The sequence below is a fragment of the Haemorhous mexicanus genome, chromosome 3, assembly GCF_027477595.1.
Source record: "Haemorhous mexicanus isolate bHaeMex1 chromosome 3, bHaeMex1.pri, whole genome shotgun sequence".
NCBI classification, from domain to species: domain Eukaryota; kingdom Metazoa; phylum Chordata; class Aves; order Passeriformes; family Fringillidae; genus Haemorhous; species Haemorhous mexicanus.
The window spans coordinates 64276791-64293861 of NC_082343.1; the positions used below are offsets into that span (position 1 = coordinate 64276791).

Genomic DNA, 17071 nt, shown 5'->3' on the forward strand with positions numbered 1-17071 from the left:
ATTAGGATATTACTTGGAAAGTCACTGGCACCTGTCACTCAGGTGTCCTCAGCCTGAGAGACAGGCTGCAGTGTAGGACAGGGTCTTTTTTTAAAGTCAAACTCACTGTGAGAAACAGAAATCGTGAACAGGGAGGGGAACTGACTCCTGCCACCTGTTCTGGTCCACGCTCCACAGTGGGTGGGCTGCTACCCCCCGTGACGGCTGTCATTGGGCAAAACATGGCAACAGAACACAAATTGTGAGGCATGTTGGTTCCTCGACATGTTTCTGGAAAGGGTAAGTCCATTTCTGAGCAGCAACTCAGTGTATAGCATAACCTGTGTTTCACTGATGGGCTGCTCTAGCCTCTAACAAACCTGAATGGTACCACAGGATTTGGTTTGTCCTCTGAGCAGTGGAGATTTTCACTTCTGCTGTGTCAGAGAGAAGAACCAGAGTAGGAATTTAAGTAAAATTGGACAGAGGTTTGTAATTTGTATACATTTGTAAATTTATTTTCATGGATACTCTTTTGTTAGATGCACAGTGTAGGTGTAAGTTGTGTCCTCTTCTATCTGTGAAGCTACGAAATTATTCCCTTCCCCAGCAGAAAAAGTGACACCATCACTGTGAAAAACACATACTTACATGATCTATTTTTCTGGTTTTTATTAACTCAACGTTGTCTCCTACAAATACGATTTGTCATTCACCAGAAGATTTGAAATGTAGACTTAAGTTACACATAGGTATAAAAAGCATAAAACAGCACACGGTACCACTGTTTAGACCAGAAAACATTGTGTTGTCCACAGATAACAGCGTTATTCAAGCTCAGCTCAGTTTCCTTCTGCCTTAGGGATTCAGTCTTCAAAGCTGCAGATGCTTCTGCTTCTTATCCCTCAGCAGCTGAAGCCCTGCTGGCTTTCTCCTGATGTTTCTCACCCATGTCTGGAGCATGGACCGGGAAAACACGGGGCAATCCCATCCTGCTCCACCAGAGGTTGTAAAACCTTGGGCTCCTACTGGCTCTTCAGAAATGTTTTCCTCCTTCTCTTAATTATGTACAGTATATGAAGGGATACGATTTTCATCTTTGATTTAGACATATCTCTTGCCTCATACTTAAACAATAACTTGAAAAATATTTTACAAAGAAAAAGAACATTGTTCATCTGAAAGTCATTCATTATTATATTGCTATATTTTATACCCTATTATTATTATTATTATATACAAAATTTCTTAATTGCCTTTTACAGATGCATGGAAGCATATAATATAACAGTTTTAAAGGATCCCATCTTTAGATTTTTTTTTCCTTGGCTCATGTCAATCTCTTTAATAAACTATGGTTGCTTGGAGAATATAGGAAGTATTTGGAATGTTGTTTAAAGTTTAGCAATAACTGGTAGCATTGTCCATTTGCAGCCTGAATGGTTGGAACACCTGTCAGGGCGATCTGGTAGAGATAGCAGCATCATAAGACTTAAACAATCATGGAGGGCCATTAATGTGCAGTGTCAGCGGGTGCCAGGTCCTGTTCTTTGTTTGGGGCTTTCCTTTTCTTCGGCTGCGTTTTGTTGTTGCTTTCCCTCTGTTCTCGGTTTTGTCTTCGGGCTGCTCGCCCTTTGCTTTCCTGTCTTGTCTCCTTGCTTTCATCTTTGTTGGATTTTTTTCTCTTCTCCTCCCTATTTTTTTTCCCTGAAAAGAAATGATGGCACATTAGAAGATTTGCTCAGATTATTGAAATTTCTGAGTCCCTCACTTTGCCATAATCTGTGAAACCAGCCCTGTTTAGCACCTCCCATTAGGAGATGGACGCTAGTATTTGGAAATGTCTGATCACCACACCCACATCCCAGGGGATTCTTGGTATTGCAACATGAATCCCATGGAGTGTCTGCTCCAGCACAGGTGTGTGATGGTCTTCAGACTAAAATGTTTCTCAAATCAAACTCTAGATCATTGTCACAAAATTAGGCATTCAACTACTTTATTGCTTTAAATCAGGTGAGATGTTGAGGAATTTTTGGCTGCTACAGACCTCTCCAATAAAGCATCCTGTCCCCTTAGGAACATTAAAACTTTGTATATTGGCTGTGGAGATGATATACTAGAGTGCCTTTATACATGCACATGAGGAAGAAATTTTTTATGCTGAGTGTGGTGCAGCACTGGAACAGGCTGCCCACAGAAGCTGTGGATACCTCATCATTGGATCTGCTCAAGGTCAGGCTGGATTGGGCTCTGAGCAACCTGATCTAGTGAAAGATGTCGCTACCCATGGCAGAGGTGATCTTCAAATGCCCCTTCCAACCAAAACATTTCTGTGATTCTATGATTCTGTTTCTTAGCTTTACAAACTAGTGCAGGAATGACATTGGCTTGAACTTGTAAGTCCACACGAGCCTGAAACAGATTAGATTTTTGTCTGTGTGGAACTACTGAGCTGTGGAGCTGAAATTCACCTGCAGTTAGATGAATCCCAATGACATCTTCAAAGGAAACCTCTCTGGAGACTTTCCTGACAGAATATCATACTGGGCCCTATGCCTCCTTACATGGAGAAATTTCTGGACAAGTATTGAAAAACATCTGGCTAAACTCTCTTTTATGATATCTCAATAGTGATACTAATAAAAGTAATCTATCCTTCTTTGTTACAGAGAGAATACTTTTTGGTTTTAAATTTTAACAGAGATAATCCAGGCTTTCTTACACCAGTGAAGGGAGAGTTACACAAACCTGGCAGTAGCTCTTGCTGTTGAGGGTGCTAAATTTTTATAAATTTTGCCCATTCCTGCCTCAAAACCAAAGACAGTGGTTTTTGATGCTTCACTGAGCTCTGTGGGAGTATGTCACAATGAGGGAGTAGTTGCAGGGGAGGTGGCTTTGTTCTGAGAACAGAAGACCATCCAAGGAGGTTCAGGGTGTAGGTCAGATAAAGGAAGAGAGATTCAGAGGAGGTGAAGTGAATGCAGAAAGCAATGAGCAAGATCAAAATGTCAGAATATGCTCTTCTTGCTGTGTAGTTCTATAGGAATATTTTACACTTTCTCCATTCTTTACCACCACTGCCTAGGATTGGAGAGCAAGGGAAAGTTTAGATATGCACATTAAGTAGTGACCAATATCTGCCTTTATCATTTGTTATTTCTAGGACAGTAAAACTTTAAATGTAAAATGACACCTTAAATTTCAGGGAACCAGTTAGAGATTACCTGAATACACACCCACAAACCTGCTGAATCCCTCTCTGAATTTGTAAATGCCGGCTAAGATGCCCAGAGGTGAGCAGGGGAGACCTGCAGAACTGGTGTGGGAGGCTCAGAAAGAGCTGCTACCTCTGTGAGAACTGGGAGACCTCCATGCAGAAGTAAGGCTGCATTGTACCCAGCTGTAATGCTCTCTCTTACTAATGGATAAATGACAGTATGGGATTTCATTCCAGTGGTTTGTAAATACTATTGGCCCAAGATGAAATGTTATTTGAATGGAAACTGTCCAGACATTCAGTGTTTGACGTTACTCACTTGGTGATTAGCCAAAATCATTCAGCTGTGACTTCCCAGCCACAGTTCTTTAAGTATGTTGGAATGACATGTAATGGTTTCCCATTCAGTCATGGATATATGTATTTATATGTGTGTGGATATACTAAGAATAAGATATCTTTGTCTAGCTAGAGACTTATCTAAGCACAGCTTTACTGTTTCTGTTTTAATCAAACTGGTATCTTTACAAATTAAAAGGAAAACTGATCTCTGGAAAATACTTAAAACCGAGTCGTAATTCTCTTCTGCTCTGAGGATAGCTAGTTTGGAGTCCTCTGTGCAGCTTTGTACATGGTTTAATGTTACCACCTCCATTCTGCTGCCATTTGGGAAAAGATCTGCCCTCTAGATCCAAACTGTTATGGTAAAGCTGTTATCATAGAAGGGTCATCTTTGCTGGTTCTTTTGTTCCTTTCACTACTATTTTTAAAAATGAAAATTTTTATGTGACAGTGTAATGTTACTCCTAGTCAGTTTGTGTTTCAGTTTAGACCCAAGAGAAGATTCTACCAGCAGTTCTCTGCTAGCATTGGGATATAGCTGGAGCCCCATTTTTGTGTACATCGCCCTCTCTGTTCATATCCCTTCTCTCTTCTTCCCAGAGATTTGTTCCTGAATATTTTTTCTTCTTTCTTCTACTTGCTGAAACTCTTCATAGCAGCACATTGAACTGGATACCAGGTATCATGGAAATTCATTGAAAATTTGGGTATTTGGCTATCTGTGAAATGAAAAGTGCAAAAATTACATGGGCCATTATGTTTACAAGTTCATCTCTGAATAAGAGTTGGCCTTTCTGTACTTAAAGATAGCTTATAAAAAAAGATGGAGAATGATTCTTTGTTGGACAAATAGTGATAGTACAAGAGGGAGATGTTTTAAAGTAAAAGAGAAGAGATTTAGATAAGATGTTAGGAGGAAATTCTTTATCGTGAGGGTGGTGAGACACTGAAACAAGTTGTCCAGAGAAGCTGTGGCTGCCCCATCCCTGGAAGTGTTCGTGGCCAGTTTGGATGGGGCTTGGAGCAACCTGGTCTTGTGGAAGGTGTTCCTGCCCATGGCAGGGGTGATGGAACTAGATGACGTTTAAGGCCCCTTCCAACCCAAACCATTCTGTATTTCTATGATCTACTTTGCCTTTGAAGAAGATGACAAGGCAAGGCCATAATTAAAACTGGAATTCAGCGAAGAAATAAGCGATGCAATAATATGACCTGGAGGAATATTATTTCTCCTGGAATTTAAATTCCATTTACCAAGAATGTTCTTCTTAGAACGTTCTCCCGTGCCGCAGCCGGTATCATTTTAGGAGCAGGAGTCTCGCTGCAGTCTTTGCCCGTTCCCCGGCAGTGCTGCAGTGCCCGTGGCGCCCGCGCGGGGGCGCCGCGGCTCCGCGCCAGGCGGGGCTGGGGCGGGGGCGGCTGCGGCTCGGCAGCCGCAGGTTCCCTTTCCCGTCCCCTCCGGTCGTGTCCTAAAGTTCCCGCCCGTGCCCTTCCTGCCGCTCTGCCCTCTGTCTTTGCTTTATTTTGCCTGCGGGTGAACTTTCCCGATGAGTCACGGAATTCTTGCTATGATGCACTAACGTTATTAAGGTTTATTTCTTCTTATAGATTCAATGCAACCGATCAAAATTAAAAGTAGAAAAAAAATAGCCTAAGTATTTTTCGAGAGGAGATGAAAAATTTTCCAATAGAGTGTTTTGCTTATGAAGAGAATATATATAATATCAGAGAAGTATCCGTGAGAATCTAATACATCTCTGATATTATTGTACTATTGTATTACAAATGTAATACATTAATAACTATTGTATTACGAATGTATAATACTTGCAATATATATTCCAATAAAGTAATTAATTGGTGTTAAAATAGCTTTTATGTTGGAACTAAAGCTTTGTACAGACAACTCTACTGGAAGAATTGATCTGCAGGCAGTGTGAGTTTTCTGGTACACAGGAGATACCTTGCTGCTTCTAATAATAGCAAATTCCTATATTGATGAAAATCTAGTGACTTGCTATAATTTTGAGAAGTACAGTAGTTCAAATAAAATGCAGACATTAAATTAGTTTGGATAACAATAGAATTACATGTCTAATCAGATTCAAGGTGCTGAGTTCTTGTTAATATATTTTATAGCCCCAGGTCAAAGAAATTCCTGAGTCTGTATTTACACAATCCATGTCTGAATACATCTATTTAAACAAGCCAGGGTATTTCAGAGAAGCCTGTGCATTATCTCATCAGATGTGGTATTTCCACTAGATCTGTAGCAGTATTTTATGGATTAGCGGGAGGACGCTTTGGCCATGACTTGGGAGGCCTTGGTACTCAGAAGCACTGTATGACAGACAGTTACTTAGAAAATCATGGCTGGCATGGATTAACTAACACAGGTGACAGATTTCTTATGCTTTAAGCATTGTCACTTAGTCCCACCTATTATATTCAGCTGAAATTATTACAGGGGACTTAGGTGCTAAAATCCCAAAACACCATAGGAAGACATAAAAGCTGATTGTGCAAACTGCTTCACTTTGATGGGGAGGAAGTATTACAGGGTAGGCTTCATGGAAATCCCAGAGGGATGAGAATCTGGCCTCAGACATTTGTGATGATTGTATTTCTTTCATCACTCCCACGAAGACATTTACTATGGGAGAGCAAAAGGAGCAAGAGGGTCATGGCACTGCTCCTGTTGGGATTGCAGGCACTGATGTAACAGGCCCCTCTCTGGAAGGGTCCCACTGCTTCTACTGTGACTGTCACCACGGACCACAAATCCTCCCCACTACACTGTAATAAGCTGAAGAGCTGCAATAAAAGACCACAAGCCACTGCTGTAACGTGCCACAGTGTTCTTTCACACCCCCCACAGCCTTGTCTGACCTCTTGGTGCTTCCTGGCTACTGGAGCACTGTCAGCACTGATGCTGCTGCACCAGTGCCCCAATCCCTCTGTACCCATGAGGCACAGGGACAAAACCTAAAGGTTAAGTGCCGCTACACTGTGTTGCTCTCCTTCCCACCTGTCCACACCCTTCTCAGAGGCATTTTTAGTCCTTAGACTAAAAGTCTGTCGCACTTTCCCATCATGTGTCCTGGACAACAGCAGCATGTCGCAAAGAAACCATGCTGAGCAAAGAAACCAGGAAGATAAGCATGCCCCAGGCTCTGAACTCCCTTACTCTAGCTCTGTCAACAATACAGTCATGACATATTATGCAAATGAGTAGATCATTCTCATTTTCAAGAAAAGTGACACATTTTTTTCTGGAACATGGCCTGTAGCGTGTACTCACACTACTTGCCAAGATAAGATCTCTCCAAACCCCCGGCTGCCCAGTGATGCAATGGACTTTCTCCTTTCATTCCCAAGCCACAAGTGGCTGATTCATCTGGTATGTCTTTTTGAAGTTTAAACAGCATAACTGCATAACTTTTTTCACAGCAGTCTTTTTTTTTCCTTTTCTTCTTTAGCTATTGTGGCCCAGTTTTATAATCACTGGATTTCTGGGTAACCAGAGTGTGAGGGTCAACAACTTCAGAACAATCTAGATGCTACATGACTTAGTGCATTTCCTGGCCTGCCTTACTGCTGCAGCTGTTCCAAATGCTGAAGAGAATATAGGTAAAACATTTAACAGAGCTAAGGTCCAAAGACATTCAAGGAGCAAGTAACTTGGCCAAACCTTGGGTCTCCTGCTGTTGAGATGCGTAACAGTAGCCTACCTGGTTTCCATACCAGTCTAGATGGATACAGATCTTAAGGCATGTGTCATATCCATAGTTCTATGTAGTGATCTTTGATAATCCAAGATACCTGGACAAGATCAAAAAGTGGGCCCTTGGGAATCTCATGAGGTTTAACAAGACCAAGTTCAAGGTGCTGCACCTGTGTTGGGACAACTCTCAGTGCCAGTACACGCTGGGCAGTGAACAGATGGAGAGCAGCCCTGCTGAGAAGGACTTGGGAGTGCTGATGGATGAGGCTGGGCATAACCCAGACATGTGCTCCTGCAGCTCAGAAAGAGAGTGGTATCCTGGATTGCATCCAAAGCAACATGGCCAGCAGGGCGAGGAGGGGATTCTGCCCCTTCTCTCTTGTAAGACCTCGCCTGGAACACTGCATCCATCTCTGGGGTCCCAGGCACAGGAAGGACACAGACTTTTTAGAGCAAGTCCAGGGGAGGGATGCCAGGATGATTAGAGGGATGAAGGCCCTCTCCTATGAGGACAGACTGAGAGAATTGGGATTGTTCAGCCTGGAAAAGAGGTGGCTTTGGTGAGACCTAATTGTGGCCTTATAGTACCTAAAGGGAGCCTACAAGAAAAATGGAAAGGGACTTTTAAAGACAAAGGCAGGTAGTGACAGGACAAGGAAGAATGTCTTTAAAATGAAAAACAGTAAGTTAACAGAAGATCTGAGGAAGAAATTCTAGAACTGGTTGCCCAGAGAAGCTGTAGCTGTCCCATTCCTGGAAATGTCCAAGACAAGGTTGGATAGAGCTTCAAAAAAAACTTGGTCTAGTGGATGGTGTCCCTGCCCATGGCAGGGGATTGGAATTAGATTATCTTTATGGTCCATTCTAATCCAAACCATCCTGTGATTCTATGATGATGCTATACCTCAAAATCTATTGAAACATATGGTTGAGCAACTGTATTATGGGACTTGGTGACTAACTTGTTCTTACATGTCCTATCTCCTCTGAAGAGTGGAAATACTTCTCTAGATGTAGACTTTAAGTGTCTTTGTATGAGGATCCTTAAAGTTTGTTTGCCTCTGAAAATAGGATCTGGACTACCAGATTGCATTCACTTGAAAAATGTTCTTATTTACATTGTGTGTGCTAGCTTGTCCTTGCAAGAACAGTGCTGAAGGAGGCACATTAGCAGGAATGAGAGTGTTGTTTCCAAATACAAAAATAGCTGGGGCCTGCACCACAGCTGTTGGCATGAAGCAGGCAGAGAGAAATGGGAGGAGGCTGACCTGATTAGTTACACCAAGACATGATGTCGAGTTTTTCACTGCTGTGGGAGATAAGGAGAAAGTTGTATCCTGTTAGGTGTATGGGAAGTCAGGAGATATAATTTCTTCTGTGGATGGTTGGGAAATGACACTTCTACACTCATGAGCTCATAAGCAAGGTTTATGGAAAGTCCCTGGCTTGTGATGACCTCTTGCAATAGAAACTGGTTGGATGTGCCTTTCCAGTGCCATAGAAAAGATATTGCCAGTGCCTGAAAATAGAATATCCTCCAGTCAAAGAAGCAGCCAGAGAAGGAGGATTCCTATAATGAGTTCTGTTTGCTGTTTGTGGAGACATTTACTGCTGCCTCTTCAAACAAATGCTTGTGGGGATTTATTCCCTTCATGCTTGTCTGTTGGGACCAAGGGAATTTGCTAGCAGCCTTGTTTTAATCAGGATTAACTGCTAACAACACCAATTTTGTAATTACATAACAGTTTTCATCTTATAAGAACCTGCAGCTTATTAAGTCTGAACACAGCTTCCAAAGACAGGAAAGTAATGGCAATTTAGCAGACCAGAAAATCGCTCCTCATTCCTTAGGACAGGAAATGACCTAGACCATCCTGGTGTTTAGGAAACTGACATTTTCTTCTTTTGAGACTTTTAATGGCGACTTCTGAATGGGATTGGGTTTTTACAGCTCTCCTAAAAGAGGGAAAAAGGTCCATGAGTATCCAAATTCACTTGATGGACCTCTTTTAAGATTAGGAGAATCAGGAACCAGTACAAATATTGGGAATAATAGTGATCGGTACCAAAAGCCCTTACCCTGTTGTTAGAGCATCAGGATATTGAGTAAAATCTCTAATAGCCTGTTTTCCTTTTAGTCACCAATAATCTAAGCCCTCCTGTTAGCTTGGATTGAGGTCATAAATAAAGTCCTTTTTAGAGACTTATTTCAGCTGGAGCAGTCTTTTGAACAAACCAGAAATAAAAATGTGATGCTGCATTATGTCAGAGCTGCATGTTTAGTCTGCCACTCTAGAAATAATCAAGAAAAGTTATACATGATAAGAGACAGATGCTAGTGCCTCAGCAGACATTTAAACTCTTTCTAGTATAATAGTAACATGGAGAAAACCCCCAAAGAAACTTGTTTCTTTGGTACTCAGATTTGTGCTCAGTGTGCTCTGAAGGGGGGGATAAGTGAGGAAAGATGTTTTCCTCAACTTTACTTAAACTGATTGCCTCAATGGAACCTGGTAATTCAGGTGATATTTATATGACCCCAATACCTGGGTGCATCTCCAAGGAATGCCTTTTTGCATTATCGACCATGGCTCAGAGCTGGGCTGTACTGGTGATTAGGTACAGATCCTGGACGCATTTAGCAAATGCTGAACCCAGCACTTGAATCAGGCCAGCACTTCCTGCCCTGGTACTGTACACCAGGAGCAGGGAGCCTGGGCATCTTCCACCATTTCATTTGCTGGTATAGGTGTACCTTCCCCCTGGAGTCCTCTCCTTACATTTTCTTAAGTTTTCTGATATGCCAGGAAGGTAAAGGAAGATGAGGAGTCAACAGGATGCCCCTCTGGCCCCTCTCAGCACGGTTCACTTGTCCCCTCCACTCTGAGCATCGTTTGTTTGCGTTTCTGCCTGGGGTGATGCTTGTGCTGACAGGTAGACAGGAGTCCCTGTACACCCCAGGCCAGCTGAACAGCTGGACCAGCCTGTCAGCAGCAGGTAACACACAGGGGGACGGCAGCTCCTGATGGATCCTCTCAGCAAATCCATCAGCACAGAAGCGGGCTGTTTTTACCAAAATTCACCAGAGGCCTGATTCTGACCTCTGTGTTGTACTTGCTCGAACACACAGGGGTCACTGAGGTTGGTGTTTGGTGTAACTGAAGGGAGAATTTGCTTTCAAGGATACTTTTCAAGCCAAGGTGTTGAAAATTGACTGTCCCTTTCTGTTTTGTGTCTCCAGTGTGTGTGTGCTATTTCAGCTGGCCAAAACATTGATCCTCCCCTCTCTAAGTAGTGTCAATATTTCCAAATACATTTTCACATTGATTAAAGTGACAGGTCAGACTTCTAAATTTCATATGGATCAGAGACTTCAAAAATTCCCCCTCTGAAAGGGTGACATGAAATTTAACTTTGGCCATCTCCATATGTTTCTGAAGGATTTTTCTTACCTATTGAGAGAACACCTGGCAGTTTATCGGGTGGAGAGAAGGACATTGGGATCACCAAGACTCATGGTCTGCCTCTGAAAAAGGCTTAGGGAATTTATATGCCAGAAGGATTCAGAATTGAGCTCAATGAAGCCTAGGAATCTTGGACCAAGTTGCCAAAGGGATCTCAGGTTTTCAGGCTGTTGAGTCTTTGTCAGCCTGCCAGGTGGGCTGCCAGAGGCCAACCCAATGGACAAGCTGAAAGGATACTAGGCAGAAACCTAACACAAAGGCAAGGTTGTTTCAAAAAACTGCCTGCTTTCAACTGGGGCTTCATTGAAATCAGCAAGTTTCTGGGAAATGTGATGACTCTGGTAATCTGGTATTTTCCATTTCTTTGGAAAATCAATGCCTATAAAATATTTTAAAAAGTATTTCTGAGTGGGGTTTGTGATGGATATGCACAAAAGGAACTTGAATGCAAATATTTTAACATTGCCCATAATTCTTCAGTTTAACATGAATCACAGATAGGAGTTGTCCATGTGAATTTTATCCAGGCTATCTTGCCTTCTTTTATTTTTTTTTTCCTTCACCAAGAATGTGATAAGTTTATTCTTTTTAAATTCCTCTGAGGATGATCTTTGCATTTAGAGCTTTTTGTAGTAACACAGCTTTGCGCACTGAAGTGAGCAGCCAGCTTTATGAGTAGCTGGAAGTGGAATGTGAAGAATGATTTTGCCATGTGACAGTGCATCACTTAGAATACTTCACTAACTGACTGCCATGCCCTTGAGATGGATGCAGGCAAGCCCCTGTGGCCCAAAGGCTGGAGGAGATGCAGCCCCCACTGAGATGAGAATGCAGCCTCTCATGAAAGAGCACCCCCAAGTGCTAAGGAAGCTCTGGAATCCCTGATCCACCTCTACCAGGAGATCTGCCCCATGTCCTGTCTCACACAGATCCTGCCATCAGTGCACAGTGGCCATTCAGCACAACTTGCGTGTTTTATTTTTCGACTTGGCAGGTGCCTTGAGAGTGTTACAGCAGTGCTGGTAAAATGGTAACACCCCTAGGTGTTCCTCTGGTGTGTGTGCAGCCTGAACAGCAGGGCTGGTTACAGGAGCTGAACTGCTGGAATGCAAGAAAGGTTCTAAGGAACCTGGTGCAAAAGTTCAGCAAGTGATATTTTCAGTACAACGATGTATTGCACAGAGTCAGGATTCTCTGGAAGAAATTGGGACTGTGGGGATCAGCAGCCTCTCTCTCCAGCTGCCTCCTGCCTCCAGGTGAAGAAGCCCACTGTACAGTAGTCACCAAATATGTTCATGTTTCTCTTTCAAACTCAGTAACTAATAATTTTCTTGCCTGCTCCAAGAAATTCTGCTTCAGCCAAAAGCAGAAATTGCTCACTATTTCTACAGATTTAAGCACCACCTGCTTTTGTTAGCAATTCATTTGACATTGTTTTAAGAACTGAGACCAACCCTGTAGCCACTAAACCAAATAATATTTTGCAAGGGTCTGGAATGGCATACTCAAAAACAGTTTACAGACACTGTAAAGATCTCAGGAGCAAGAAAACAGCAAATAATTGGTGCACACATACTGTAGCAAGATACTATAAGGAGCAGGATGCTTTGTCCAAGGGATTCAGAACAAACAGACTCTTACTCCAGCCTCAACCAGAAACTCTAAGAAATTACTTGAAATTGTTGTTGTTGTACTTTTGAAAATGTTATCCAAGATGTCTCTATGTCCAGGAAGTTAATTTATGTGCTATAAGAGTTTCTTTCAGATCAAAACCAGAGATTCCATCAGCCTTAAGTATTCACAGAGACAAGACTCTTCCATCTCCATGTTACATCTTCCATTGTGTCACATTTAAACTTGAAAGATTTATGTATCATAGCTTTAGTTTAATTTAAGACCACTATGGAAAAAAAAATCCAGCAACAAAAAATATACTGTGTCTGGGAATGCAATTCTTTTTCTCAGTGACAAAGACTATTTTTTCTTTATAATACTACTTTTAAATTACTTTCTCAGGTTCCACAGGTGTAAAACAGAGGTAAGAGTTCCTTAATTTTAGTGTTTTAGACTCGATGGATAAAAGCCACTACTGCTGCAAATCAGAGCTGCCAAAGTGCACAGAGAGTTCTCCTTACTTCAGTTAATGTTTTGGACCAAATGTCATGCTTCAAATAGAGAGCTCAGGATTCTTTTTAAAAAAAATTATTGTTTCCATGCTCATGCTTAAAGGTAGCAAGGGCTGGATCACCCACTGGAATTCCCCACCACCACTCCACATCCATACAAGAAATAAAGTCAGTTCTTCTGGATTTAAACTAAATACTTCTGGTTTAGCAATGCACGTTTCTGCTTAGGCAATAAACATCTGTCATCTGCCATTCATTAATATTAATTATAAATGGTCACTCGCTCATGGGATCCAAGTCCACCAGCTGAGATTTTTCCAACTCTGACCTTGTGAGGGTTTGTATAAAAAGTGCTCAGAAGGGTTCTTCAACGCTCGAGGCCAGCAATAAGTGCAATTTGCAGAGTGTAGCATTTAGATTGTGCACTTAGAAAAAGGGCAGTCACAAGGGGTGATGGGGAGTGGGGGAGGGAGGGGAGGAGGGAGTACAGAGCCTGAAATGGAGCTCCTTTAAATGCTTAAGAGTTTTAGCCCTTTCTGCAGGCTAATGACAGGGAGAGGCATTGTCCATAATGAAACCAGCCCATCCATTAAACATTACTGTAAATGAAAGGTTGCATGAATTAAAGGTTGTTCATCTCATGTTTCAGGAATGTAGCTGTGTTTCATGTCTGAAGCCTGTTTTCCTTTTAAATGGAGTTCTTCAGATGACAAATGAGAGAGAATTTCAGAAAGCAAATGGGCAGAAGTAAATACACGCTCAAGAACAAAGCAGAGACATAACTGTAGCTGTAAATCTTTACACTGGGGCTACTGTTTGCTGTAGATATTGGGGAGGATTAGATTAGAATTGAGAAATTTCATTACTGGGTCATTTTGCTTGTAAAACAAAACAACAATAGAAAATCCCCACAGTTAATTGTCTCATTCTGACCCTAATGTTAGCTGTATACGTTTCTCTCATGGAACACCAGTTAATTTTTTAGCTACCATTTTGAATTTCAACAAACTAAAAATAGAAAATTTAGAAAATGCTTTTTCTGAATCTTGCATGGCCACCACATTTTTAAATGTGGTTGGGTTTTTGAGTTTTTTCTTCCGTTAATTTTTTGTTAGTGCAAAATTACTTCAACAAAGTAATTTCAATTACTTCAATTACTGAAAAATAATATTTGTTTGCATCTGTCCTCGTTTTATTTTTTTTCAGGCCTAATCATAGAGCAATATGCCCCTCATGGACCATATCTGCATCTGCTCTCAAAATAGACACGTTTCCATTGGCAGAGAGTTCCTACCTTCTATCTCTTGTAAATTAGCAAGAAAATCCAGCCCTCTACTCTTCCTGTAACAATTATTCAAAGCTGGTGAATGCAAGAGAAACATGAACAGATATCTCTGCAATGCAAGTGACTAAACAGGACAAAAATGATGAAAAGTTGATTTCAGTTCTTTGACTCAGGCCCAAATGAAAGTCTGAGCTTGGTAAATGACAGCAGGAGGCCTTATACTGATGTCAGTGGATAGAGATTCTTGGATTTGTGCTCTGCAAATAGGCAGTATGCTGTCTTTTTGTGGGAGTTTTGCAGAAAGCAACAGGCAAGAAAAAGTTTTATGGAAATTTTGCCATTTTATAAATGCTTATCAAAGAATTATCTAGTCCCTTACTGGTCTATGAAGCTGAGCTGCTATACTTAGGCTGGCTCTGATGATTGTTTGTCTAACCTCTTTAAAAATCTTCCATAGAGATTCCCACAACCTCTCTCCCGATCTTTAGGATCTCTGAGAATAACACTGGGTGTTATCATCTCATTGGGAATGTTCTAAAGCTTCCTTGGACCTTTACAACACCAGGTTATCGCAGCAAGTGTTTAACTTCATAACTTAACTTCATACCCTTTTCAAAGTGATGAAGGTGAAAGGGAGCTGGGAGGTGGCAGCCGAAGCAGACCAAAGGCTACATCAGGTGTCAGAGCTGGCTGGGAGAGTGAGCTGAGAAGAGACAATGAGACTGGAGATGCAGAGATCTGGGTGGGGAAAAACAAACAGAGCTTCCTGGGTGGGGAAGAAAAGGCAAATATCCAGAGAGATGAGGAGAAACAGCAGCCAAAAAAGTGCTCCTTTGTTTTCACTTTGTTACAAAGGAATGCTGAAAATCCCTGCTTTATGGTTAGATCCACAGTACTCTGAAGTCAATGGGATTTCAGTGGGTCTTGGATCAGGCCCTTTAAAATGAGGGCAGCTGTAACACAATAATGAATGAGTGCCATGCTGCCCATGACTGCAGTGTTATAACAGCATTGCTATACATGGAAGTGTTCCATAGCCCAGGATTTAGCTGATTAAACAGTGCTGGATGTGTCGCCATTAGACTTGAAACATCCACAGCCTGATTTACTCTGTAGCTCACATACCCCAAATGTTTTGCATTCTTGGACTAAATTTGATAGATGCCCTATCAAACTTCTCTCTTGCATTTGTTCCTCTTTCCAGGATGCTCAGGTCAAAGCAGTGAAGAGTTTAGGTCTCCAGGTGGTCAGAGCCAGGCGGGCCCTGCTCCCAGCAGCCACGTCCCTTCACATTTGCTTTGGAGCAATATTGTCCAAATGTGAGAAAACAGCTTGATGTGGGGTCTGCTGAAGCGTCAACAGAAAGAAGTTGTGATGGTATCCCACTGTGGCACACATCCTGGAAGCGCCTCATTTCCTCTCCCAGCGGTGACAAACGTGTCCCTTCCTCAGAAAGTGCTCCTTACGTCACTAGGAGTTAGGGGAAGGACTTCAGTAGCATCAGCTCTGAGCTGTGATAGAAGGCCAGGGGGGTATGTGAGGACGTTCTGGCAGAGGAAGGAAGGGATGAGGCATAGGAGAGAATGGTGAAAATAGGAGAACGCTGCTCTTTTGCACATTGCCTCTGCCCTGCAGCCCTGCAGAGAGGGGAGAGTGGTTGCAGTGGTTTCCTGTGTGCCTCTCCCTAAAACGATGGGAAGCCACCGAAGGTGAAGGTGCCATGAATAAGTTGTGCCACAGTTGTTTCCAGCTGTGCCAGGGAGGAAGATCAGAGACTAGGCAGACTCCTGCCAGTCTGCATAACACAACTGGGAGTTTGTTTAAGGGCTCTGTTTGACCTGCCCTCTTCCCCAGTCGTATCTGCTATGGAGGGAATAGCCCCAGCTGGTTTGGTGGCAAGCCAGAAGGTGGGCCTGGACTTTGTGGGCAAGGAGCAGACCTCTGCCTTCTTTTCTTTCACAGAATAGACACAGATGTGGGTTTCACTTTCTGAAACTGGAGCTTTCAATCCCAAACATTTTTATTCAAGAGGGAATAGTTTAGGCAGGTGCTAGAAATTTAGTGCTGAATGAATACCTGATGGATACTTTGCAAGGGGGAGGAGGAAGGGTTCTTGAGGGGCTTGTATTCCCTTCAGATTTTCCTACAAAGCTCAGGCATCTAAAATATAGTTAGCTAGCCAATTCTGGAGCACAAGGAGGCACCAAAAGGGAAGATTAGAAGAGAAAAAGAGCTGATTTCTCTCCCTTATTTGGTTTAGTGATCTGAGGAGGACAGCTTTCACATTGTTCACATTTTAATAAAAGAATGCAATCAGCTTTTTTCTGATTCACTTCCCTTACAAGAACAATTGACCACATACTTCTGTCTCAGCTTTGACACTATTCCTGTTAATATGAGGTTGATGCTTTTTATCAACAGCATGTCCAGCACCTTTTTTATAGCATGCTCCAGAGGAGCTCAGGGCATCTGAGTTGCTTCCCCACTGCTCCCAGGCTCCCCAAGATAGGGAGGAGGCAGAAGGTGGCAAGAGAGGAGCTAGTAGCAGGAAAGGAGAACATATTCCAAGGAGCACAGAGACAGTATCAGCCCAGCACCCAGCAGGGCTTGAACTAATTTTGATGTCTGAGGGCACAACCATTTTCACCTGACTGTTCATCAAGATGCATATTATTCAGAGATCACAACCTTGGCATGGTGCATGTGTACAGAGGGTGTGCATTCATGTGTAGTACCATATACACAGGGGCACACAGTATGGATGTACTACCTGCTTGTGTGGTTCATGTGTGTCTGTCAGAACTGGGAGGTTTGATGAGAATTTAATGTTCACAGTAGCACAAACAAAATAACTTGTCATTAAATTACACATTACTGCTAATTAGTTCAGATTTGAATGTCTCTGTTTGCAGGTAGTAGCGTAGTAAAACT

General features: G+C 42.3%; 1 protein-coding gene across 1 annotated transcript in view; it reads right to left on the reverse strand.

The window, feature by feature from the left end:
- Positions 1–626: 626 nt before the first annotated feature.
- Positions 627–17071, reverse strand: part of RSPO3 (R-spondin 3) — a 58598-nt gene continuing 42153 nt past the window's right edge. The window contains exon 5 of the mRNA XM_059842163.1: positions 627–1686. Within this exon, the coding sequence (XP_059698146.1) occupies positions 1493–1686 (194 nt within the window). The 3' untranslated portion in view covers positions 627–1492. The remainder of the gene's footprint in view (positions 1687–17071) is intronic.